This window comes from Myotis yumanensis, unplaced genomic scaffold (assembly GCF_028538775.1).
Source record: "Myotis yumanensis isolate MYYU_CA2020_CCGP unplaced genomic scaffold, mMyoYum1.0.hap1 SCAF_11, whole genome shotgun sequence".
Classification (NCBI taxonomy): Eukaryota; Metazoa; Chordata; class Mammalia; order Chiroptera; family Vespertilionidae; genus Myotis; species Myotis yumanensis.
This window is the reverse complement of record NW_027223762.1, coordinates 40,564,444-40,585,807: the sequence shown is the minus strand read 5'-3', so window position 1 is coordinate 40,585,807 and position 21,364 is coordinate 40,564,444. Positions and strand designations below refer to the sequence as shown.

Sequence of the window (21,364 nt, the reverse complement as noted above, 5' to 3'; positions counted from 1 at the left end):
AGTGGAGAAGGTTGTCTGGGTTCTGACTATGATTTTCAGGGCATTGTGTAAAATACTCTGTGCGGGCTAAGTTATATTCTCTCTTTTTGTGGGATTTCTTTATTATTATTATTTTTTCTGCCAAAACACATTAGGTGGGAGATTAGGGCTGCTTAACGCCCAGGGCCAAGGGACTCTCATGGCCAAGATGCAAGCTAAGGTCATCAGCACCGCCTGCAGCCCGCTCGCCAGCACGGAAACTCACTTAGGTCCGGCACAGCCCTTTAAACCTCAGGCATCCCGAGGTTGTCTTTCTGTGTCAGAAACCAGGTCTGCCTTCTTCAGGTGAGACTTGTCTAAGAATATTAGATGAAACTGAAAAAACTCAATTACTTCTCTTGCTTGCAGCTATTCTTTCTTGGTATTTTTCGGGTTCGAGCCCCACTCCCCCTCCAAAATGGTAGTTCATTCTACACATACTTATCAAACTGTTCTGTGTGTGCAGTCCTATGCTAGATGATGGAGTCTGGGGTAAGCCATACTCCACAGTCTTACACCTAAGTCTCCTGGCATATTTTGGCCACAGTAGCTGCCACATCACCTTCCAAAGACAACTGTAGAGCCAGCACCAGAGGAAAGGGCAACGACTCCTCTAATTGAAAATAATGAGGGGAGGGAACAGGGCAAACAGACCAACCTCATCAAGAGAGTGTCGTGACCTATTTTTCTTTGGAAGTACAAGAGACAGCTGCGCACAGCAGAAGCACTGCCAAACTGGAACTTGCGGGAACTAACCACCGTGCTTTCTCTTGAAGGATTAGGAAAAAGCTTTTGTGGATGTAAAGAGGGTGTTATTTTTCCCCTCCCTCCTCTTTGCACGGCAATGTAATTTCCTCCCCTGATTTCTGGGCAGGAAGTTAGCATTCCAACAAGATGTGCTTTAATTGATGGCAGCTATTAAATCCCTTGGCTTACATGCATATGGTTCAGGATATAAGAGCCACATGGAATTTTAAATGCAATCATGATTCTTTCTGTATGTAGGAAACTTGACAAAGACATTGGGAGGAGGAATGGTGAGGGGGTGGTGCACGGTTTGCACACAACAGACCTTAGGGATTAAGGACCATGAACTAGAAACCTCATCATTATAGCCTTTGGTCCCATTGGGTTTTCAGACCTGTACCCTGGTTTATAAATTGGTGAGCATTGCATCCAGGGTGGCCAGCTCTCCCGGAAGTGATCAGAGGACCAGGAAAGCCACTGGCCGGGCACTCTTACCCCCTCTCCCCCAATATGCTCCTTCTCACCATCAGCCTTCAATGCCTCCACTCTATTCTACCCCAGGCAAACTGCTCCTGGCCAACTTATGGTGGAGCCTAAGATATTTTCCTTCTTTCAAATGATGAGGATTTGAGAGTATGGCCAGGATATTAGCATATCCCCTTCCAAAATATTTTCATTACTTCCTGGCAAATCTTTAGGTAACATTGTTTTAAATTAAAGAACAGGCGGTTCCTAGAATCACTGATTTTCCCTCATCTGCACACATAAAGCATAAGTCTCTGCAGTGAGAAGAGATCCCTAAAGTGTCTCTTTTAGAGGAAAAATAATTGTATTGATAAAAACGTTTCTGTTTGCATCTCAAATTTTATCTGTGCAAGGAGAAACCTTCCCAAGCCTCTGTCTGTGACTGCCAGTTTAGTTCATTCCTGTTCGTCTTTGGTTGGGAAAGAGCCAAAGACCTCCCTGCCTGCTGCTTCACATGCACTGGGAGCCTGGGCCTGACTTAGCTCTGCTTTGCAGGGGCCCGAGTCTCAGCCCAGTCCACTCAGCTCTCCACCCCACACCCACACCCTGCCCCGCTGGCTACACCCGGCTCTGGTCACTCACCTCACTTTCCTCAGCAGGAGGTGGAGGCATCTCCTTGATAATCTGAAAAGAAAAAAATAAAGAACAAGTCAGTGGAAATCTCCAGCCACCTGCTCTTCAAGAGGCCTGCTCTCAAGAGGTGTCTGGGTAGTGTGGCTGAGGGTTCTATTCATAATGGTGTTTTGGTGTAGTTTTGTGTAAAGGAAAAAATGTTTCCTAGATAACAGTTTCATCTCTTATCCCAGGGAGCTAATTTATTCACTCATTAATCCATCCAGTCATTCATGCATGAAATCATTTACCCGTCCATTCAAACAGCTACATATTTAACAAACAATTGTACACGACAGAGGTTAAGATGGTGCTGCAGAGAGGAGTCAGGTACGGACCATACAAGCTGTTGGTAGTTCTGTTAACTGTCACTGGTCCTAAGGAGTACCCATCTAGGGAGGGTGTAGGGTGTGAAAGTCAGGCAGATCGATTCCCAACAGTGGGCAGCAAAGAAAGGGTAGCCATGGATTTTTTCAGGGCCCTGAACTTAAAGGGGTACAAAGGTTTACATAGCAACATTATAAGATTGTATTTTGCAGTTGCCCTGTCATTGGGGCTGAAGAGAGACATGTGGACACTCAGGGCAGGCAGCAATTGGGGGCCCCTTCCATCCAATGAGAGGATGAGTGACACATGGGAGAAGGACAGGGAAGGAGGACAGCTGGGTGGCAGTAAGCGACCTCTCCTTACTCGTGTCCCCAACTTGCACACTCCATTCACAAAAGGAAAGCCCTTGCAGTTCATTAGTCTTTTACAAGGCAGTTTGGTCATCATCACGGTGACTCTACTATATCCTTTGTTAGCTCCTTCTTCTCATCTCAAGCTTATTAATAGAATTTTGGGCCAGCTACATACAAGGCAGTCCTTTTCCTTAAAGAATTCAGGTAAACACAAAGCTCGTTATATGTCTTTTGATGTTTTAGTGCCAGAGCTGGTGTGGACCACTTGTGGATGGGTGCTTGGGCACTGCCCACCGGACCAGTTCCTGATCCAGTTGGAGAGCTCTCCTAGCTGCAAAGCAGACTGCATAGTAGGCATTAAGCTCTTGCCTACTACGCACACATCTCCTCTGACTTAACGAGTATTCTGGGATCTCATTTGGGCTCTGATTCCCACTGTTATCATCCGGGCTACCGCTATCTGTCATGTCATCTCTCTATGTTGAGACAGGCTACTGGCTTGAGGCTCTATTAACACCAGCCTGGGGATTGAGACTCCACTCGTTGAAAAGGACAGCATCCAATTAATTAAGGACAGCAGAGGTTAAGGTCTCCAGGGGTTTCAAACTATCATTTCATCTGCCTCCACTTCCTGGCCATTGTGGGAAGCCTGCTGAAGGTCTCTGGAAAGCATGAAGCCATGATTTTGCTCACCCACTCAACTAAGAAAATCTCTGGGGAGGGCCATTTCTGCCCAGAGCTGATTTCCCATCATCCCAGAGGCACTGAAGATTTAAAAACAGGAAATGCCTGGGAATGGGAGGGAGGGTGGGAGGCTGGGGACAGCCATCTAGAATGTGTCTCTCCTCTTTGGGCAGGGTTAGGGAGGGGAGTGAGAGGGGGCAGGGCAGTTGGGAAGACAGACAGATGATGACAGGGTGCTGTGGCAGTGTGCATGGGGAGGACCGTGGGTATCTGGAGGTTGGGTGCAGAGCAGCTGAGCTTCTGTCTTGACAGGGCTACCAGCTTCCTCCCTCCCTGCACGGCAGCACAGTGCAGTTGTCCGAGCAACCCCAGACCTGCCCTTCTCTGACTGAGGATTTGACAAGTCCTTGAACCTCCCTGAGCTCCACTGTCCTCATCTGTCAAACATTAACCTGGCAGGAATTGAGTCACGATGAGCAATCATACTTGTAAAACACCTGGTATACAGTGGGTGCTCAATTGGTGGCGCAGACTGTTATTATTATTCTCCTTTTCCTTTCTTGCCATCTCTGTGTCTTGTCTTTATTGCATCTTTAACAAAGGTTTCACTTAACCCCTGTGTGAACTAAAAAGCTATGTATGGTCGTTTCCAGATGGAGCAGCCTAGAGGCCAGAGCTTCATAAATGAGTGACAGGAGGCTGGTGTGCAGGCAGTGGCCAGGGGCTACAGGAGGTCAGCAACAGCATGTTTCACCACATATGTGTGGGCACATGCCATCAGCGGGGAAGGGCCGCAGCAAGTGGCCCACCACTCCAACCAAGCCATTCAAGCCATGTCCCAAGGGGAAACCAAAGGACAGTGCCAAAATACTCAATTTAGTATTAATCAAAGGTGGACTAATTTATAATCCAGATTTCACTCTGACATGCCATAAACTGGGCACCTGAGCTTCTGGAAAAATGCCACCATGTTCAGGCAAACAGGATTTAGGCACCTCCAATCTGGTCTCATTGATAGGGTGTCTGACTATATTCAGCAGGAAGGAGGAGGAAGTCTTCTTAATTTCCTAATTCTTCAAAGCACCCTTTCCAACCCCTCTCTCCCTCGCCCACGCCATCACCAGTCTTTCACTGGGCTCAGAGAGCAGCTCGCCCATAGGATGGCAGGGGAGTGTTTCAAAGTGTGATCTAGACAGGCTAAGTTGAAGTCATGAGATGATTTTTCCAAGACTTGAAACTGGATAGACTGTCTGCAAATGAGCCAAACCCTCCTGCCAAGACCAGCATATGGGCCACCCAAAGAAGTGACCTAAGCACAGGGACACATCAGCCTTCTCCACCTTAACCCCCACCCTCCTCGTCCAGAGTGCACATCGCCTGGAGGAGCAGGTGGGCAGCTCTTGAATTCAGTGCTGCTGCCTCCTTGCTGTGCAGTGGCCCAGGGCTCACAGGATAAAATGCTAACTGCCCCACCCCCGTAGGCCTGCATCATGTGGCCCTACCACCAGTCTACCTGACTCCTCTCCCCTCTCCCCTGCACTTCAGCCTCCGGGTCACCTTCTTGTTCCTTCCACGCACCCTGCTGATTCTCACTTGCAGCATCTGTCTTCTGCCTAAATGCTTGCCATCCCTTCCTGCTTTATCGCACCCCTGTACATACCCCCGTTAACACCTATTCATTTAGCCAATCACCAATAAGTACACCTCCCCTGGAAGTCTGCGACCTCACAGAACAGGCAAGGTCCTGTTCATGGGGTCTCAGGTAACCCGGTGTTTTTTTTTTTTTATAGCACTTCCAATGGCAATTAAAAGATTAATTGCATCATTCTCTGCTTCCAAGTAGTATGACTAGAAAGTATTTCCAACAAGAATGCAAACTAGATTCCGCTGAGCACTACCAAGGGTAGGCTCGACTTGGCCCACTCCCTTCTCAGAAGGTTCTAGGAGCTTCCTCTTGGTTGGGAGTGGGCTCCTCAGCTCTTTTCTCATTAGAAGGAACAACTTAAAGATAGATAAGCTTGAAAGGATCCTTAATCAAATGTGTAAAAAGAAAATTCCTCAACAAACGTATCTATAAACACAACATGGTAGAACCAAATGGCAGTGCAGGGGCCGGGGGGCGGGGGCGGGGAGGAATCCGGGACATTTTTCATATTTCTCCTCTTAAGGCCCACCCCACCCCACCACTTACTGCCGTCTTTGGCTTACGTATTGTGGATGGGCAGAACGTGACCATTTGCCTCCTTGGAGTAGCTGCCCTAGAGTCCGTCTGGCATTAGTGGGTGGACTGGTGAAGTAAATGGGGGTATGAAGAATGAGGTGGGATATGGAACTTCTGAATTCTAGTAATGTTTCTTTGCTTCCTGAGAATTTCTTGAAACTGTCTCTGCTGTGCATTGGGAGATATGCCTCCTCTCCCCGCTTATCAGTGCTTTTAGCCCTGGTTTTAGCCACCTTTGTTTAGGTAGACGTGGGATGGCATCAGATTTGACAATGACTGTTATATGGGTTAAGGAAAGAGAGCCAGAGAAGACCAGATAGAAGCTTACTGAATTGAAATCTTACTGGCCACTCTAAGTCAAAACAAAATTAAGTTTTCATGTACACCTCTTAGTTTGGCTGCTGGAAATAGTTATGATGGAAGATGTGGAGATATCGTTAGGTTGGCATAAATACAGTAGAAAGATCACCCATGCCCAGGTCCTGCTTGACACCTGGGAACTTATTCTGGTTTTACGAGTCAGGTTCAACTGTTTAGGTCTCCATAAAGCTCTTTCTTAAAATTTATTTTATAAAATGTGAAGGTGAAATTAAGCACATAGTGAGTTTATTACACTTGTTTCTTTTTCTCCAGAAGTATTCAAATTCAGCTCCTACTTTGTAGGATTTGATCCTGACCACTTGACTCGTTCTTGCTATAACTCTGCTGCTACAGTCCTGGGCAATGGAATGTAGAACACAGTCTACCCTCTTCCTCCTCCCAGGTGATAGCCACCCTGGCTCACTAGGAGTTGCATTTAAAGTCACGAGTGAGGGCAACATGCTGCATCAGAAGCACGCAGCACGGGTTAAAGAAAAGGCTATACTGCTGACAACAGCAGAACAGTACTTTCCTGGCATTGGGTCTTATTTGGAACCACACAAATAGCTTTTTTTTTTGTTATGAAAAGAGAAACTTGGCAAAACAACAAAGGCTGGATTTCTATTTTAAGCCGATGCAGAGGAATAACAAGACAATGAGTCACAGCCGTCCACCTCTGTCGTGACACTTCGATCTAAGAATGCCCTTCCTTCCGTCCTGTCTCCGTAACTCAAAGCCGCAGTGCTACATCATCCTCATCCACCAGGAGTTTATGTCTTTATTTTTTAAAAATCAAGGAAAAGTGCTACATTTACTGTAGCATTATTTTAATTAAAAATGTAAGATGCTTCAAATTGTGAGATTTTTTGAGTTTATTTGAATAGATTGCACAGTTTTGAATGATCTGCTCTGAACCCCATCCTCCCCACTAGTCCAGTTATTTTCATGGGGCTGAAATTCCATATGCAGCGATATTTTTAGGAATAGCCATCATTTTATAGGAAAAATGATGATATCTAGAGAACTTTTGGTGCATCTGCTACTTAACAACTAGTGTTAACTTTGGAGACAAGAAAGGAGAGACAGTTGGCTGGGCCTGCGTTCCTCATCTGATTTCTGGTCTTTTGTACTTTCCATGTTTAGTAAAACCCCAAAGAGGCTGAGTAATCATACTTCTTGTGTTTTTGGTAATTTTGGATTATGAGCTCATGTGTAGTTCGCATTTACCTATGCGAATCCTTTGAGGACTGGGTTGCAGGATCAACCTGCCAGAGAGGACTCAAGTTTCCTTCTGCAGATTCCTAAACACTTCCACACTGTGACCTTCTCAGCTTGTAATTTACAGAGCTCCAAGTAGTACGTACATATTTGAACTTTAAAACTGAGAGGTTATGGTTCTGAATTCCTACACACACACACACACACACACACACACACACACACACACACACACACCAAACTCATAGCCTATTCTTTCACTTAAGGCCCAATTTTAGGCAGAAGACTCAATTCCAACTCCCAAACTTTTGTGGGCTTATCTATGTAAGGCTATTAGACCAGATGTCTGGGCAATTAAAATCAGAATATCTCTCCTAGGACTGCTATTGCTTTAGGGCAGTGATGGCGAACCTATGACACGCGTGTCAGAGGTGACACGTGAACTCATTTTGGTTGATTTTTCTTTGTTAAATGGCATTTAAATATATAAAATAAATATCAAAAATATAAGTCTTTGTTTTACTATGGTTGCAAATATCAAAAAATTTCTATATGTGACACAGCACCAGAGTTAAGTTAGGGTTTTTTAAAATGCTGACACGCCGAGCTCAAAAGGTTCGCCATCATTGCTTTAGGGTCAGTTAACCATCAGATTTCCAGATCTGTCTTTATTTTAGCCCTGGAAATGTCCCCTATTTTCTTGTGAGCCTGGTTATGCATTTAAAACAATGGTTACTATATTTTTTCCATTTTTGTTTTGTTTTGTTATGCAGTCCACTGTATCACCAGTTAAGAGTAATTGATTTTTCACAAATGGTTACCTCTTGCATGCTAAGAGAGGTCAGCTCAAATAAGTGTATTTAGATTGCTAAAGATATTTGGAGCCTTTGATTGAAAACACTGCATATCCTGGGACTTCTAAGCTAAGCTCTTAACACAACCTCCTCTGCTGCCTCCCTGGCCTCAAAGGTTCTGTGGGAGGAGGAGCCCCCAGAACAGAACTGTGTACAGAAGGAAGGCCATTCGAGATCTAAAAGGCCATCTAAAGAAGGCTTTACTATCTCAGATAGAAGGGGATGCTTGTTCTCACACTTTTACATTCTAAACTTCCATTCTGATTCCTAGTCCTTAGAATAAATACACTTCTAATTAAAATCAAGAAACCAAGGAAAAATAGGCGACTGGATATGGAAAGTGCCTATGAAGTATGAGATGAGAGCTAATGTCAGACAAATGACTCTTACTACTATAAGAATGGTATAAATATAATAGAAACCTCCCAGCTGTTTAGAGTGGATTAATGCTGGCCACGTGCTGCCTGAATGCAGTGGTTTACACTATATAAGTTTATCAAAGGCTAATGCCAAGTATTGATCTAGAACACAGTACAAGAAATTTTCCAAAAGATGAGCTTACATTTTTTTATATATATATTTGGAACTCAAACTTTAAATAATTTTTGGCCTCTCATCTCATCTTTCTTAAGACTGGGATTGTTTAGAAGGCCACATTCACCAATAAATAAAGTGAGAGTAGTGGCAGGAATTTCCTCATTTGTTTATAAAGCCTAAGCGATTTGCACAGTAATTTAAAATAATAGCTATGCATAGTCTCCATTAGATAATATGTATGTCAGAGTCACTGTAAAACTCTAAGTGAGACAGTGAAAAACAACAACAACCATGAATTCAGATTCCCTGAGGCTCAGAGGAGGAGGGTCTGATCCGCCTGGGTTAAATGCAAGGTGATGCCAGCCACTGGCAGTGCCTGTGGGAGCTGAGCAGGGCACACAGGGAACAGGATGTGTTGGTGCTGTTCACTGGATGTTCAAGCTTGTTGGCAATGACGCAGCCTTTGAGGAGGGCAGGGAAAATGTTGCACCTCAGAACTCGGGAATCAGTTGCTTTAACATTCTCTAGGGTTATGATTCCTACACAGTTTTTGGCAGAATACAAATGTCCTTTCAGATGTCTGTATGTCAATGGGTGGGGGTAGGGATAGTCCAAGGAAGAGTTCGAAGGTAAAAACAAGCTTAGAAATTCACAATGCAAATTATCCTACTAAAGGCTCTGAGAAGTCCTACAGTGAAGATTGAGTTTAATGGTCTCTTTCAAACTTATTGTCTAAACCCCTTGTGGTTTTGATGTGTAACCAGGATTGAAAATTACAGACCAGGGAATCTTGGTCTGGAAAGAAAAGAGTACACTTACTTAGAGAAGGTATGAATATAAGGTAACCTTAGAGACAATATGATCCCAATTTCCTAATTTTTCACCTAAGGAAATTAAGGTTCAAAGGATTTACCTTGAATTGATAGAGGAAGATCTCCATGGGAACCCACTTATCTTTACTTTTAAATTAATTATTATTCTTTTTAATCCTCACCCCAGTATATATTTCTATTGATTTTTTTAAAAGAGAGAGTGAAAAGGAGGGAGCAAAGGGAGAGAAAGAGAGAGAAACATCGATGTGAGAGAGACACATTGGTTGGTTGCCTCCCACACATGCCCTGACCTGGGCTGGAGATTGAGCCTGCACCCGAGGTATGTGACCTTGACCAGGAATTGAATCTGAGACCCTTCAGTCTGTGGGTCGACGCTCTAACCATTGATCAAAGCCAGCTAGATCAATGGGTTCCACCCATTTGTCTTTTTTTTAAAAATATATTTTATTGATTTTTTACAGAGAGGAAGGGAGAGAGATAGAGAGTTAGTAACATCGATGAGAGAGAAACATCGATCAGCTGCCTCCTGCACATCTCCTACTGGGGATGTGCCCGCAACCCAGGTACATGCCCTTGACCGGAATCAAACCTGGGACCTTTCAGTCCGCAGGCCGACGCTCTATCCACTGAGCCAAACCGGTATTGGCAACCCATTTGTCTTTAATGATAGCTCACACCTTTCCAGTTCACCAGCAGGTGTGAGGATGTGGTGGTAGGATATAAGGCAAGCTGTGAGGCCAGAGGGATGGGAATGAGGGAAGCCATGAGGGCAAGGTGAACGTGAGCACAGACGGGTGTGTGGGGCGTGGGCTGCGGAACTCCAGAGGTGAGGGCAGGCCATGGCAGAGCTCAGTGTGTTAGTGAGAAATGATCTTGTCAGCTGCAGGGTGAGGAGTGTCCAAGTGGGAATGGGTGGAGGCTGGAAAGGACTCCAGGGAGCATGACGGGTCCAGGCTAAGGAGCTGCTTGTACGAGTCAGGTTGCTATTAAACAAACTGTCAGTATGCTAGGTGATGCTAGGCTTGGTTGTCTGGCCCTGAAAATTAAATGTTATGCTTAAAGATGTGGAGAACATTACCTGAAGACTCTATTTTTATTTCATTTAAGGCACATCAACTTCTTGATTCATTTTTGCCCTTTGCAATTTGTCATTGGCGATGTCCAATGGGCTTATATGTTGAACTATCCTTGAAATTCAATAGTGAGTTAAACATGATCTTCTACATAAATTCTTTAAAAACTAACTGTTCCTAAGAGACCCACAAGGCCATTACAAACAAAACAGAGAATAGACCTCTGTTTATATGGAGAGAACTTGTGAGTGCACGCACATTATCCTGTCCCAACGAACCGAATAAAAATAGTTGCCATTATTTGAACAGGAATGTGATGATTTGATTTGACTTAGTGTGATTTATTAGTGGGATTGCAGAGAATTGCAGCTTTACTGCAAGATCTCCCCCTCCCCCCTTTTACTTGTGGAAAAAACACATAACAAAATTTATCATCTCCATCATTTTTAAGTATGTAGTCTAGTAGTGTTGGGGGAGAGAGGAGCCAGCAGTGCCTACAGCTGTTACAGAGGTCACTGCCCAGGGAATTCATTTGCAAGAGATAGACTGGAGAAATCAAGGGGTTGGAGGTCAGGGGGCAGCAGGTTGAAGTGAATGGGAGGAATTGTGGAGTGCCTGCAAAGAAGTTTGCAGATGAAAGTAAGGGAGAAAGTAGCTTGAAGGAGAAAAAAAGTCTGAGCCATTTTGAAGGTTGAAGGAGGCTGGCATACTTTTGTAGGCAGAGGGGAGGAAGACCGTGGCAAGGAAAGATACCAGAGGCAGAGATGAAGTGAGAGGGGACACAAAATGAAGAACACAGTGGAAAGAGAGGGAGAAGGGGCAACTGCTTCTGAGAGAGGGTGTTGGAGGAGGACATCAGAGTACGGGTTACCCGAAGTGGAAGGGTTTCTCACAGGACAGCTTCTGCTTTTTCACTGAGACAGAGGAGCAGGTTGTCTATGGAGAACAGAAGAGCCAGAGGTAGGACGGGGATCTCTGGGACAGTGGCAAGTGTTTGGGAGAGGTAGTGTGAGGATGAAATCTGAGGCTCCAGAAAGATGAGATAAAATTTGCTAAGCACGCTGAAGGCCTCCTGAGTGTGCAGTGGCCTCACCCGCATACTTGGTTGGCAGTTCTCTTCAGATATGATCAGCCTCCTGGGAGCGAAGAGGAGAGACATACCATTGCTAGATCTAGGTGTAGGGGTGGGCAGGGCAAGTGAGGTGGGAGTTAGGAAGTTGAGGGTGTTCATGAGAGCATTTATTCCATCCCCAGATTTTTTATTTGGAGGAGCCAGTCCCCACTGTCTATCAGAATCTATCAGTGTCTGGCTACCTGCTGAAATGTAGGCAGATGTGATGGTCTTCGTTGTGCACATAAAGCTACCAGCCTAGCTGGGCTGCAGGCTCACAGCGGGCATCGCCTCTTGGCTGGGATGGTCTACACCCTCAGGGCTGCCTGAATTTTCTGGAAAAGTTTAGTGCTCTAACATCACTGATTCATTGTTGATTTTTTCTCTATACACTGAGTGGCCAGATTATTATGACCACCTGATGTTTGTAGGCAAATTAGCTATAATTTCATGCTGAAGTTGCTAGAGGGCCAGACCATTATAAATAGGGAAGCAGGTTGTTTACCACGACAGTAGAAGTGATTTTTTTCTGAAGACATGGGCAAACAACGCGATTTAACAGCCTTTGAACGTGGGGTATATAGTATCTAGTATCTAGTATCTAGTATCTAGTATCTAGTATATATATAGTATATACTATATAGAGGTATACTATATGTATATATGTCCCAAGGTGGTCATAATAATCTGGCCACTCAGTGCATATACATTCAAGCCATTCATACATTTACTCTCCTAATACATTCCAACTCTTTTTTCAGGGTTCTCATCTCATTCAGATTTCCCAGTCTTCCTCTTTTTAAAGCTCAATTCAGAGATTTCAGTCATATCGGACCAAACTTACGAGTAGATGGAGTGGCCATGGCGTGACTTAGAGGGTCCAGCAAGGCCCCTTGTGGAACTGAGGCAGGGCTTTATTTATTTATTTGTTTAGGCAAAATATTGAGCCCCTTGAATTCCCTTTTTGAAAATGCAAATAAGCCCAGGGGGCCTAGTCCAGTGCCTCTCTCCCTTTCAATGTGGGTGTTTTTGTGCCAATGAATAAATGCAGGAATCTGAGAAGCCAAAGGTTTATCCAAGGACACCAAGGGCCAAGGTGGAAATCACCAAAAGGTTTGAACCAGAATCTGGCCATTTTCTCTCTCTCTCTCTCTCTCTCTCTCTCTCTCTCTCTCTCTCTCTCTCTCTGCTTTGGTCATTAATGAAAGATGATACTCCTCTATGCAGGCAGTAAGTTATCCCAGGTTCCATCTGGTTGGAAGATAAGAACCTAGGTGGGAGTGGGGTCCTTTAGGAAAGGCAATGGATAGCAGCAGTCGCTCTCACCCATCAGATTTCTTCTTCCAGACAGAGCCAGAGGAAGCCAGAGGATGCTGAGGCAGAGGGCAGGCCTGCCCGTAAGCACTACGCCTGGTCTGATCATTACATGTAAAAATGCTCTTTATGTTTAGTAAATAGGGACCTGAGGACCTGCCCTTCTACTCTGACTGCCCACTGGGACTTCTTGGACAACCCTGCCCTTCGTGTCTCATCATACAGCAATTAAAAGGATAATATTTGGTTCAGGTGGGATTGGAGTTGGGGTTGTTAAATAATTAGCAACTGGAGTTGTTAAATAATTTGAATATCACTCCTGGAGAGAACTTTGCAGAAACCGAAGGAAGGGGCTCAGCAAAGATGAGCCTCCTGAACCTCACATTTTGTAGGCCCTTTCTGCTCTCTGGCTCGTTCCCATCCTCAAGAGGGAGCTATGGTGCCAGGTCATGGGGCATTTCCCACCCTTGGGGCAGGGCGGGGAGGGTGAGGAGGAAGGTTTCAGGCCATCATTTACAAGGACACCTTCGGCTAGTCCCAACGTTGTGCTGAGGGGGTGGGTGAAGGTGGGAGGCGATATTTGGCCTCTTCCCTGCATGCTCTTTCTAGAAAACACACGACTGTATCTTGTCCCCTTCAAAGCATCATTACTCATCAAGGAAGTGAATGATAAATTTGTGATAAATTTGGTTTGGGGTCACATCAAGCATCAGAAATAAGGGTGAAGACAGTTTTTATAGACATCATAAGCAGGAAAGTTAATCTCCAGGATCTTTCCTTGGAAAGAAATCTTTCAGGATTTACAAAATCAGACATTAGACATTCTGGCTGCCTTCCAAAGCAACATGGACTTAACCAGATACATTCATTGAAAAGTATTTTGAATATTGCAAAATAATATGGCCTTGGATGACATTGCTTCCAATAATGAAAGACATGAATTTAGAGACATTTCCCTGCAAATAAAAACCATAATGAGATATCACCTCATTGCAAAGACAAGAGGTAACGTGCTGGCGAGAATGTGGAGGAAAGGGAACCCTTGTGCCCTGTTGGTGGGAACGTAGTAAATCGGTGCAGCCACTACGGAAAACAGTAAGGAGGTTCCTCAAAAAATTAAAAATAGAACTGCCATATGACCCAGCATTTCCACTTCTGGGTTTTTATCCAAAAGAAATAAAATCACTATCCTAAAGAGATAGTTGCAGCATTACCCAAGACAGGAAAACAACCTAAGTGTTGAACAGATGACTGGATAAAGGAGATGTGATTTATATATAACATCATATATTAACAATGTAACACTATTATCTATATTGCCTATATGTAATATATATATAAACAATATCATACTACTTAGCCATAAAAACAGAAGAAATCCAGCCATTTGCCACAACATGGATAGACCCTGAGGGCATTATGTTAAGTGAAATAAGTCAGGCAGAGAAAGACAAATACAAATACTGTATGATCTCACTTATAAGTGAATCTAAAAAAAAAAGAATGAAGTCATAGGAACAGAGACCAGGTTTGTGGTTGCCAGAGGCAGGAGGATGGAAGGTGTGGGTACTGGGTGAAGGTGATAAAAAGATATGAACTTCCATTATAAATAAGTTCTGGGGTGTAATGCACAACATGATGACTTTAGTTAATATACTGTATTGTTTATTTGACAGTTGCTGAGAGTAACTCATTAAATGTTTTCAACACAAGGAAATAAATTTGTAACTGAGGTGATGGGTGTTAATTAAACTCACTGTGGTGATCATTTTGCAATATAACATATATCATTATGTTATGTTGTACAACTCATACAATGTTATATGTCAATTATATCTCAACAAAACTGGAAAAAAGATTTGCCACTAATATAAATTGAATGACATACAATAAAATATACTTATTATAGTAAATATTTTTAAGTATTAATGGTAGTATACAGAACTTAACTATGTGCCAGGTGCTGTTTCTAAGTAATACATACACACACACACATATACATATATATACATATATACATGTATATACATATACATATATACATGTGTGTGTACATGTGTGTGTGTATCTATAATAATAAAAGCATAATATGCAAATCGACTGAATGGCTGAACAGCGGAATGACTGTCCAGATGACCTTCTGGACGACCTTCCAGACGAAGCCAGGGCTGCGAGGGTGGCCGAGGCAGCCGGAGTTGCAAAGGTCTACTCTTGCATCATCTACCTGTAAGGTTGGTGTTCTTATTGTCCTTACTATACAAATGAGGAAACAGGGGCACAGAGAGGTCAAGTAACTTGTCAATGATCACACAGCTAGTTAAGTGGTGAAGCCTTGCTTGGCTGTTTTTTTTTTTTTTTTTAATATATTTTATTGATTTTTTACAGAGAGGAAGGGAGAGAGATAGAGAGTCAGAAACATCGATGAGAGAGAAACATAGATGAGCTGCCTCCTGCACATCTCCTACTAAGGATGTGCCCGCAACCCAGGTACATGCCCTTGACCGGAATCGAACCTGGGACCTTTGAGTCCGCAGGCCGACGCTCTATCCACTGAGCCAAACCGGTTTCGGCTTGCTTGGCTGTTTTATTGTTTCTAGTTGTCCTGGCCCAGAGGTAACTGTTTTTAATAATCAAAGGGACAAGGTGAACAAGAGTGATGCCTACTACACAGAAGCTCTGGTTTCACTGCCTGCTGTGAGCATCAGCAACCCCGGCTACCCGCTTCTTTAAGAGCCCACTGCAAAGTTCTCCCTCCCCACTTGCAGACCTGAAAATGGGCCTTTTAAAATTTTTTGAATCACTATAGAAAGCACTCTGGCTAACTCATGATTCCCCTCCCCCAACCAAAATGGCTGTGCAGCCACAGGTATTTAAAACAACACCTAACTCTTGGGGCTACTATGGTAGGAATCAGTTTAACATGTTGGTGAGATCAGGCCAGTCTGGGTTACACTAGTTGACCCGAGACTCCCACAGGTCCTGAGCCCCTCCCTGCACACACCCACTCTTGTCTGCTGTAAGTCATCTCTTTCCCTCAACACCCACGGGCTTCTGTTGATGCAAGAGCCTCTCTCTTTCCACAAGCTCCTGCCACAAGGATGCACCTTCTGGCTGAGTGTCTCATCTCCTTCATTCCCCTTCTTTAAACTGTCACTCCAAGGTCCTTCCCCTCCTCACATCTAGCACTCCGACGTTATGGTCTTGGTTCAGCTCAGTTCTCCATACAGACGTGAGTCCCCTTGCACTGTGTGCTGAGTGCTGGCGTTTCAGAGGTAACATGTGACAAGCTCTTGGCTAGAAAGGCTCACTGTGGATCCCCCCGCAGGACCCTCCTGGGAAGAACTAAGACACAGGAAGTGGAAGGTGCCATGGCAGCTGGGCAGTGCTCGCTTTGAGCCCACCTTTTTTTTTTCCCACTTGGCTATTACTCTGTTTGGGCTTTTCCTAGTCTACGGGCCAGGAAATAGAAATTGGTAAACAGACAATATCATTTGGCCGTGGCAGGGGAAGGTAGCTTTCTCCAGGCCCTAAGCCAGTGGTTCTCAACCTTCTGGCCCTTTAAATACAGTTCCTCATGTTGTGACCCAACCATAAAATTATTTTCGTTGCTACTTCATAACTGTAATGTTGCTACTGTTATGAATCGTAATGTAAATATCTGATATGCAGGATGGTCTTAGGCGGCCCCTGTGAAAGGGTCGTTCGACCGCCAAAGGGGTCTCGACCCACAAGTTGAGAACCGCTGACCTAAGCTATTCATGGAGACACTGGTCAGAGCTATGCGGTGACTCCAGATGCTAAGGCAGGTTCTTATTGACCTCGTAGCCAAAGTGCTTAGACCAGTGCAGGGCATACAGTAGGTGTGTCCTGTAAGTGTTAGCTACAAGAAACAAAGGTAGGCGCCACTCTTCATTGTTAAAAGTAAAGAGCCCTGAGGCGTTCTTTCAGATGGGCTGACTGGTTGCTAAGACCACGTGGCCTTGGGAGAGCATCAGCGAGGGCAACTCAACAAGTGTGTGTGTGTGTGTGTACGTGCACACGAGCACCATACATACACATGCATATATGCTTATGACATGTCAAATACCACTCATCATTTGCAGTCTTCTGTGGATCCTTCTAAGCACCGGAGCCAGAGCAGCCACCTCAGCTGCCTACCTAAAGGCTATGTCCATGGGATGTCCCACTTCCTTAACCCATATGGACTCCCCGTGACTCCTGGTTCCATTGAACAATGCCATTTTCATCGGGTTTGTATAAATTGTATAAACAATGCAAGACTTGTCCTCTATGTTTGCAAAGTCTTGTCACCCTATCCTTCTCATGGTCCTGTTAACTTTGTGTCACCCTTGGCTTTGAGTGGCCCGAGGCCTGAGGAAGGAGGAGGAGCTTTGGGCACTTACCACGGTGCAGCAGAGGGGCCAGAACCACCAGAGGAGAGCCAGGGCCAGGAGCAGGAACAGGATCAGCAGGGCGATCGCCAGGATGGAGCCATCGGACTGCAGGGCCAAGAGAAAGGGGGTCAGCCATGGGCAGGCCATGTGTGCAACAAGCGGGTGAGCTCAGGGCGGGGCAAGGCAACACCTGTGCTCTCCCCCTCCCATCCCCAATATGCAGATTTAAGGCCCCGAGAAGAGCACAGTTTATCAAGCAAATTGTTGAAACTGCCCATCATTCTGGGCAACCACTCCCTCTATGTAGCCAATTCTCATGAGAAAAATATTCATTTTTTTTAATGAGGCCCTGCTCTTCTCTTGCGGCCCAGGCACCTGGGCGTTGAGGTGGCCTACCCCTGCCCATTACTTTGGGCCATCACTCTCTGCCCAGTGACGGCCTCCCACATCCTGGATCTTCCCCACGCTGTGAATGGAAAGTCTGGGGCTGCCGATAGAAAGCAATGAAGGGCAGAGGGATGGCAGGGAGCGGAGGGTAGAACAGCTGCTGCTGAACCTGGGAGGGGAGGGTGTGGTGGGTGAGTCAACGCTGCCAAGGTTATGTGAGGGCTGAGGGCCAGGGAGTGAGGCGGGCACCCAAGGCGAATTCCATCCACTTCAAAACGTGCCTCGGCCAGCCCTGAAAATAGACACGATTGTTGTGGCCTGAGATGGTTGTTAACTTTTAGTAAACAGAGATCCTACTCAGTGTTGGGATTCTGGGGTTGCTGGCTCAAGAAGCAGATGTAAGTCTCCTCCACTCTGCCTCCCTCCTGGCTACTGGGAGTGGAAATGGGTGCAACTTTCAGGAGGGGAGATGGCAAGGGGCTTCCCCTTAGGTAGGTATTAATTGTTACAGGTACTCCTTCTAAGTAAAGCTGGCAATTCCACATTTAGCCCAAGAAAACAATCAGGAATGTCTGCACAGATAATAATAATAAAGGGAAAACCTAAATGTTTAACAATTAGGGAAGGGATAATTATGCACTATTGAACCACCATGCAGCCAATTACCATGCACACATTTTGCTTTCAAATATTATTTAAATGACACGAGAAACATTCTTGGTATAATTAATGGATTTTTAAATGAGAACGAAAGATTGAGGAATATTTACTAAAATATTGATAGTTTTGCTGGTAGTATTTTTATGGTATTTTTCTTCTTTCTTTTTTTAAAATCCATTCTTTCTTTAGAAAACACACACACCATATTATGAGAAAATAAACTATTGAAATAAACTACTTTAAAAATCTGCATTTAGGGTCTCTCTCGGGTCTTACCCAGGGTCAGTGGACCGATGCGGTATTCAAATGGGCTCAAACGGACAAAAGGCTGTGACCCTCCTGAAATGACACCCATGATTTTTAGTGCCTGTGTCTTCAGGGGAGGCCATTCACAGCACGGTCAGTTTCTCAAAGCCACCCCTCCGCCCCATTTACAGAGGAGGGGGGTGGCCTGTGCAGGGCGACACAGCTGGTAATGGCAGAGCCGGGGCACGACTCACTCCCACTCTGATTGCTCAGCGGGGGCGACTGGAAGCTGTTTAAAGGCAGCGCTTACTCCCTGGAATGTCTTTGACCAAAAGGCCAGGGAACTAAACATCCAGCACCCAGCCAAGACTTGGGAATGCCTGACTGCCCCGAGGGAGCTGCAGCCTTACAGGTGCAGGTGCAGGTGCAGGGCTGGGCAGTGGGCGGGGAGAGAGCGCAGGGGCTGGCCATGCACCTGCCCTGGTAGAGAGGATGCCCCTGGACCCACAGCATTTATGCATGAGCCACGGCAGAGAGCGATGCTGTTGGGGATGACACAATCATACGTGTTTCCCAAGCTTGTTGTTAGTTAAGGACCTTTCCCTAGATCGCTCAGTTTCTATATTCCATGCCCATACAATGGAGATGCTGAACCTCACCTGCCTTATTGCACTGACGTGAGGATAAATGAGCAGTGAGATGGAAGCAGCCATGGCCGGGCAATTGGGATGAAAGCTATCATGTCCAAATATCGAGCTCACCCTCCCTTTATGTCCCCACGACAGAAAACATGGTGGGTATGCTGGGTCATAAATCTGTTTGCACTTGGAATAAGAAGTGGTTTTGGTTACTAAGAGGCTTATAAACAGTGGTCTTTTAGTGTTGACTTATAATTAAGTGAAGACCATAGACTACATTTATTCACATGATATACTCATCTCCCCTCCCCTGATTCTATATTTCCCTTTAGACGGAGAAGCAGAAAGGCTGATGTATTGTGCGGAAATATTTACATTTCCTTCTGAAAGAAGGAGAAGGTTTCTTGTGAAGTGGGGAGGGTGAAGGACCTGGCTCACAAGGGAGAGAGGAGGAAGACCTCCTGGATTTGGATAAAGAGACCTTTGACCCTTCTCCGTCCAGATTTGATCTGCCCCTCATGAACCACAGTTCTCTTTGGTTGTGTCGTTGGAGGACACATGGGACTCAGAAGGGGCAGATGCAGTGAGGGGCACTAGGGAGTGGAAGTGCCTGGGGGCAGGAGCTTCCAGAAGATCCTTTTCCTGCTCTACAGACAGCCCCCCCTCCCCATAAAGCCGCCAAATGCACTGCCTGGTACTCAAGATCTTGTAGCCACCATTACACACGAACTGCAAAAGAGCACCATCAAGCACAGGACACACTTTTTTGATAAACTTAGACCTGAGACTAATGTGTTACTAGAAGATAACGTGCACACAACTTCTGAGGTTTGTTCATGCATCCGTTCAGCAAATGCTTACTGAGCTTCTGTTCTGTGTCCACTGAGCAGACCTCTGGCACACAGGATTGATTAGAAGAACTGAGGTGCTCACGGCCTGCTGAGGAGGATGTATAAACAAGTAACCACAGGCAAGGGGCTGTGTGTTATTCAACCGCTGTATACCCAGCACCTCTTATGTGCCAGGCAGTGAACAAAATAGCCACTCAGAGAGCTTCTGTTTTGGTGGAATAGGAATAATGATGATGATGATGATAGTAGTAACTGTTACTAGTATAGTTAATATTTACTGAGCACTTACTATTGTCAGGGACTGTTCTTTCTATGCACTAACCTGCTTCCTATATATTAGCTCACTTAATTCTCTTTAATAAATTTATAGATTCAACAATATTGAATCTTGCAGATAAAAATTCCATGGCAAGGACAGGTGAAGGAACTTGCCCAAGGACACAAGGAGAAGCTGGAACTTAAACCTGGGCGGTGTGGTTCCACAGCTCACAGGTTTAACCAGCAGACTCCTGCCCTTAGCAAGTGCTAGGGAGCTAGCACTCCATAGGGGAGGTGACACTGGAGCTCACCCGCAGGGCCAAGGAGGGGTTGCCATTCCTGCACAGAAAGGCAAGCACCAAGTGCATGGCATGGGGTGAAAGGGAGGTGGGGTTCCCACTGTGAGAGGCCGTGCAAGCCAAGCCGAGCAGCATGGCTTCCACCCTGAGCCAGGGGATCCTTGATGGATTTAACTGTAATAGGATTTGTTTCTTGGGAAGCAGCTGTGGAGACTGTAGAGTATGGAGCTGAGGAGGGAAGTATTGGGAGTGTAAGGGCAGGCAGAGGGCTGCTGCAATTCTGCCCAGTTCTCTTAGGACGCCATTTTCCAGGGTCGTCTGTCCTGGCTGTGTTCAGTACTGACTTCACTAACATAGCCAACTGTTGGTGTGTATCCACCTTCCCGGGACTATGCTAAGTACTGCACACACATCGTCTCATTTAATTAAATGAGCCTCGTGAAAGCAGCCTTGTTGAGGGTCTGTCGTCCCCTCTTTGCAGGTTTAGGAAAATGGAGCCTCAGTGAAGGTCTGTAACTCACCACACACCACTTACGGACACATTTATATGCCTACAGTTTTAATGTTGCAAAACTGGGAACTGAACCTTTATAGTTTGATTTTGGAACCTTGCCTCCCTCCCATTCAACTGTTTCATGATTATGTTAGATTTCTAAGAATTCACTTCAGAAATCATCTGTACTTTAAAGACAAAACTTTGAGCAGCTGTATGAGAGATTGAGACTGAGTTTGTAATTGCTGCCTCTTCTCTGATGGAAGGAAGCTCACCCATGAGGCCCAGGGTGGGTCAGGTGTCCCACAGGAGACAGCGTGCTGCAGGGCGAAGTTGGAAAGGGGCAGAGAC

At 45.2% G+C, this 21,364-nt stretch overlaps 1 protein-coding gene across 1 annotated transcript in view; it reads right to left on the bottom strand.

Annotated features, from left to right (window-relative positions):
- The window catches only part of ANTXR1 (ANTXR cell adhesion molecule 1), a 217,742-nt gene that overhangs the window by 63,911 nt on the left and 132,467 nt on the right, over positions 1–21,364 (bottom strand). The window contains 2 exon segments of the mRNA XM_070429383.1: positions 1,873–1,914; positions 17,191–17,286. Of these exon segments, the coding sequence (XP_070285484.1) occupies positions 1,873–1,914; positions 17,191–17,286 (138 nt within the window).